The 6,000-nt window shown below is 45.2% G+C and overlaps 1 protein-coding gene across 1 annotated transcript; it reads right to left on the bottom strand.

Annotated features, from left to right (window-relative positions):
• Window positions 1-203: 203 nt before the first annotated feature.
• Window positions 204-3,262, bottom strand: LOC123516454. Its single transcript, XM_045275753.1, has 2 exons — window positions 2,250-3,262; window positions 204-2,128 (listed from the first exon to the last, which is right to left on the bottom strand). The coding sequence occupies exons 1-2, from the start codon at window positions 2,306-2,308 to the stop codon at window positions 1,120-1,122; spliced, it is 1,068 nt and encodes a 355-aa protein (XP_045131688.1). The 5' UTR covers window positions 2,309-3,262; the 3' UTR covers window positions 204-1,119.
• Between the last annotated feature and the right edge of the window lie 2,738 nt (window positions 3,263-6,000).

Here is a 6,000-nt window from a genome sequence, read left to right as displayed (position 1 = left end):
GGACCAGATAAAAGTCATTGTGTCTTTACACAAGGCAGAAAGGCCAGTGAAAGAAATAGCCAGGATTGTGGGTGTTACAAGGAGATGTGTGCAAAAGTGGATACGAAAGTTTCGTATGGAAGGCGGGGTGGCAACGCCAGAACAGAAAAAGAGGCCTGGGCGAGGGCGTAAACTTCATCATGCACAATAAATGTTGTGAAGCGTCAGGTGGATGCTTGTCCTCAAATCACAGTGAGGGAATTAAAAGAACAAAACCCTCAGCTGCTCGGTCAAGTGTCTGTGAGGACGGTACAACGCTGCCTGCATGATGACCTTGAGTTCCGCAGACGCTGCGCTCTCAAGAAGCCACTCACCACCCCTAGGCAACAAGAGCTTAGGATTGCATTTGCCACTAAATATCTCCAGTGGGATATGGCAAAATGGCACCAAGTGTTATGGAGCGACGAAGCTGTCTTCATGGTGTCCTGCAACCGTGGCAAGCATGTGTACCGGCGACCAGGGAGTGACCCACTTGACACAAAATTATAGAAGTACATGAGACTTACCATAGGTCAGTTGAAATGTGCTTCGGATTTTGCGAAGCAAGCCACTGCTGCTGGAGAGAGCTTTCACATGAGATACGCAAAGATCAAGGTACCGGCAGACTTTAAAGAACTGAGAGCCACCCACATGCCACAAGGTCCCTAAAATGCCCGTCGGAAAGCTAAACCCCAAATTCAAAAGCCCATCTTTCCGAAGAGTGGGAGTGGAGGGCATGTGAAAGCTCTCTCCAGCAGCGGTGGCTTGCTTCCGCAAAATCCGAAGCACATTTCAACTAACCTATGGTAAGTCTCATGTACTTCTATAATTTTACTTCAGCAACCCACTGCCATTGCTAGAGAGGCTACACATGAGATTTTGAAGCCATGTGGGTGTACTCTCAGAACTACACAATACTTAACATTCTTCAAGTGAGTGATTGATAATTAAACAAACTAAATATGAATCCAAACTTCATTGTATGAAAAAATCCTCCTCCTTCCACAGATATGGCCCTTACAAAAAACATATACTACATGTATAAAAAACAAAATAAGTCAATTGAGTTCCAACGTAAATGAATAGAGAAACCTGTTAACGTTACAATACAGAATCCAGTATGGCCTCTTGAAAAGAATCTGAAACCTGAGTGATCTTATTATAGTGTTTAGCAAAGGTTGTCTCCTGAGTCCAACCCGCCTTAGATAAGATAATGGGAACTGGGACGTCCATGGCTTTGGCCTTGGAAGCAGAGGCTGGTCGAACACTTCCAGCCGTGAATTTCTTAGTATTGATACCACAGTCGGCAAGGACAGTCTTAATCCACCTTGACACTGTATCTTTGGAAACACTTTTATGTGGCTTCACCAAACTGATGAGGAGTTTCCCATTATCCTTCCCAAATTCCTTTCTCAGATTCTCCGTTCTGTTAAGATATTCCTTCAAGGTATTCACAACACAAATTCTAGAATCAGGTAAATAAGCATGAAACTTAAGCATTCTAACATTAAACTTAGGATGGCACTGCTTAATGTTGCCCCCTAACAAAAGAGATACAGAATTGTTGTCAACAATAGCATTGGAATACAATAATAAATGTAAGGTCTGTACTCTCACAGCCTGAGTCAATGCCATAAGCATCACTAATTTCAAAGTTAAAGACTTCAAGGACATGTCTGGTAATGGGCCCATGAACCTTAGCTTCTGCAATACTGGCTGCACATCCCAAGTTTCAGCATACCTAGGGCAAGAGGGTCTCAAGTTAAACACACCACGCTCTCCCATATTATTCACATCCTCTTGAAGTACAGCCAAAGCCTCCAAAATCTTGGATAAAGAAGTATTGCTAACTTCTCCAGACTGGCTAACTGGTGGTTGGGCGTCCATCTTAGACACACGATCACTTGCAACAGCATCCTCACCAGCAGAGGCCCCAGACCATTGAATATTCTTCCTTGTCTTATGCCTAGTGGACGAATAGAGTCGGCTTCCACGAGAATGTGAGGAACCGCTTCTTGGAGATGTAGAACCACCCGAGGAAGACATACTGATGTACCAAACACCTACACAACAGCACACTTCTGTCACATGTCCCGCTCCTGAGAGATAACTGGAAAAAACACAGGCACAATACAACACCCACAAGACCACAAGTAAATAACAATAGTCAATGAATAAATGACAACCTGCTCCAAGTTTGGATAACAGGTAACAAGGGTGCATAACCTCACCTTGGTCCACACCGTGTCCTCCCGCTCCAAATGGATAAGAGGAAAGGAACACCAGGCATTCTTCCCGCTCCAACGGGATCACGGGGTAATAAAGTAAGGTATTAAATAAGTGCCAACCCGCTCTGAAAAACAGATAACGGATAACCAATCCCAAAATGGCAAACCGCAGCTGCAAGACAAACACGTCTTGCCTGTACCGAGAACAAAGCGTCACTGACGGTACCTTGATCTTTGCGTATCTCATGTGTAGCCTCTCCAGCAATGGCGGTGGGTTGCTGAAGTAAAATTTATATTTAAAACTGAAAAGCACCCTGATTCAGTAATGGTGTGGGCCTGCTTCAGTTATCATGGTGTAGGAAATTTAGTGTTTTTGCCACGAAATGAAAACATGAATCAGAATAATTATTTGGAACTTTTATGTGATTTTTTGCCCGGGTCTTTTGAAATGTGCAACGCTACTGTGTTCATGCAGGATGGAGCTCCATGTCACAGGGCAAAATCCGTCCTGACTTGGCTTCAGGACTGCCAGATTGACTTTTTGGAGGACTGGCCACCCAATTTCCCTGATCTGAACCCTATTGAAAACATCTGGTCCATCATGAAGAGGCGCATGCAGAGGAGGGATATCTCCCGACATAACAAAGCTGCGGACGGCCATCAGGGAGGAATGGCATAATCTAAATCAAATAACCCTCAATAACTTGGCTGAATCTCTTCCTTCATGGCTTCTAAAGTGTATAAGAAGGAGGGGAAAGCCCATCAATTACTAGTTTCTTCGTAAGTATTATAGTACTTTTGTTTTCTCCATTCTAAGTGCATTCCATCACCTGTGGTGTCACGGCGAACAATTCATTGGCGCATAGTGTACTTCCATCTCTTTCCTGTTTACTCTTTTGCAGTTGAAGTCTCCTACTAATGGTATTTTTCCATCTCTTCTTATCATATTATATAAGCACTTAATCAAGGAGAGGTCCTTGCATTTCCTTATATTCTTCTTTTCTCCATGTACAGGCAACCCCCGTTTAACGAAGGTTTCCTTTTACTATCATCTGCTTGTTTAACAAACACCAAACTTGCTTTAACTAAATTTTATCCAGGTAATTTTTTCAAAATTTGAAAGCCCCACCGTATCATGCAAGCTGACAGGCTTTTGAATACATCAGGAGCTGCTGGTACTAAGGTATGCCTCAGGAAAAATCCTGAGACACCTGTAGAATAAAGATCAAGATCAAGCCTCTCGTGGACAACACAGGCGCTGCCGATACAAAGGCCTGACTCAGAAGAAATTCTGCGTCACCTGTAGCATCAAGCTTAAGATCAAGATCATGTGCACCACTCACTCCCCAGTCAAAACATAACAGCGTCACCAGCAGTTCATCTTCCCTTGTTCAACTTACCACCAAAACGCCCTGCAATGTGGCCGAGCGTTCCTAAGAAGACCAGGAAGTGTCTTACTCTCGAAGTGAAGCTGGGTATTATTCACAGACACGAGAGAGGCCAGAAAACTAATAACATTGTTGGCTACCATCTTGACTCCATCTACTGTCTACTATTTTCAAGTCAGCAGACTCTAATAAGAAGGATGGTGAGACCGTATCTTCCTTGAACTAAAAGAACCACCTGAACTCGTTACCCTACAATGGATAAAATGAAAAGCCTTGTGGAAATGTGGTACATAAGTTTTGTATGCGGTACCATGATGCGCACGTTGTTTACATTTCACAGGTTGCCGGTTAGTGTCTTTCCAGTTTCATTCTCCCTCCCTTCATAAAGTTAAGATCATCAACATTATAAAGTTACGTACATACATACATTAGTGTACATTATAATGACTTAAATTAAACTACCTAAATGTTTAACTTCATAATTTTTACTTTCATTAAACCTTTTACTGTACTATGATGCACTCTCGCTTTGCTTACTCTCAATGGAAGTTCAAATCAGGGGTTAAACTTGTTATAATCGGTTCGCTTAACGAAGTTTCGCTTAACGAAGTGTTTTTTAAGAACGTAACCCCTTCGTTAAAGGGGGTTGCCTGTATTTGTCTTAGGTGGCACATACATGACTATGATTCTCATTTTTTAAATTTCTTCCATCTTGATTGTTACTCCTATTACTTCTGCCATGCCATCTCCATAGTGCATTTCCTCCATACATATGTTATCTCTTCTCCCACTTTTATATCCCTCTTCTGTAAAGCTAACCCGGATCTTCTCCCTTAGCTTTGTGTCTATTATGCACATTACATTTGGTCATTTAACCTTCAAATAGTCTTTAACCTCCAACACACTGGAAAACAAACCATCTATATTTGTATGTCACTCTTAATTTCTTATCTCTTCCATTACCTCCTCTTTTGTTGCTACATATACTAATTACCTATTTGTAATTACATATGCCTGTATGTCCATATTCCCACACTCAGCACAGAAAATCAACCAGCACCTCTATATAGAGTTCGTACCTATAAAAGTACCATGCGCGCCGGGAACCACTGGTCCGGCCGGCCACCATATCTCAGATCCTTTCTGTGCTTGGCACGGTGTTCACCTGCTCCTCTTCTCGCTTCTTCCTGCCTTTTTTGGTGTCCGTTTCCTTGCCGCTTCCATTTCTACTTTTCCCTGAGTTACCATGGCCACTTGTAGTTGTGTTGGATGCAAGAGGTGATTGCCAGACAAGGCTTTAGAACCGCATTCCCGCCGTGTGTCTTGTCGGCCCGCCATGTGTTCGGCCAAGGACCAGTGTGATGAGTGTTCCCACCTCTCCCTTCTCCAGTTCCAAGCATATGTGAAGGATGCTAAGGAGAAGAAGCAGGCCAAGTTGTCTAGCAGTTCCAGTGAGAAGTGTTCTCGCCGGCATGAGCCGGCTTCTGAGGCCCCTTGGGCTAGCAAGTTTGTTGCTGTAGAGTCTGATCTTGCTGCTATGAAGGCTTCTATTGCTCAATTATCAGCGGTCTTGTTGCCCCCTGCCTCCAGTTCCGTGTTTTCAGGGTTTGCGGACGGCGGAGCGAGTGTGCGTCTGCCCCCATTGGTGACTGGTATAAGGGGGCCCTGGTTTCCCCCAAACTCAGGCCCTTCAGTGGAGGCTGCTGGTAGTAGTGGAATGAGTTTCAGTGTGACCCCTCTCCCTGTTTTGGCTCTGGGAGTCAGTGGGGGGCAGGCTCCCTCTGTTCCAAGCTCTATCCCGGAGTTGACGGTTGGGGGAGTGAGTTTGCGTGCAGCCCAGTGCTCTGCCCCCCTGCCGGTACTAAGTGGGGTGCCTTCTCCTGCTGTTCCTACCTCTTCCATGGAGTTTTCGGGGCTCGGTGGAGTTAGCATGTGTGTGGCCTTTCTTCCTAGTCTGGCTCTGGGAGTGAGGGGGGTCCAGTCCCCTGCTGTTTCTGGCTCTTCTGCAGAGTTTTCTGGTTTTAGGGGTGTGAGCTTGAGTGCAGCCCCACTCTCTAGCATGGCCTCAGCAGTGAGTGTGGTGCAGACTCCCGCTGTGTCAGGTGCTTCCAGGGAGTTTTCAGGTCTCAGTGGAATGAGCTTGTGTGCAGCCCCACTCCCCAGTGTGGCTCCAGGACTGAGTGGTTTGCAGGCTCCCGCTAATTCTGATTCTTCCATGGCTGGTCCTGGGGTCAGTGGATTGAGTCTATGCGCAACTCCTCTTTCTGGTAAAGCCTCGGGGGTTTGTGGTGAACCAGCTCCTGCCGGGCCAGTCTCCTCCTTGGGCCTTGTTGGTGGCGGAGAAACTGGACTTCGTGGAGCACCAC

The sequence above is a fragment of the Portunus trituberculatus genome, chromosome 41 (assembly GCF_017591435.1).
Source record: "Portunus trituberculatus isolate SZX2019 chromosome 41, ASM1759143v1, whole genome shotgun sequence".
In the NCBI taxonomy this organism is placed as follows: domain Eukaryota; kingdom Metazoa; phylum Arthropoda; class Malacostraca; order Decapoda; family Portunidae; genus Portunus; species Portunus trituberculatus.
This window is presented reverse-complemented; position numbering and strand designations above follow the sequence as displayed.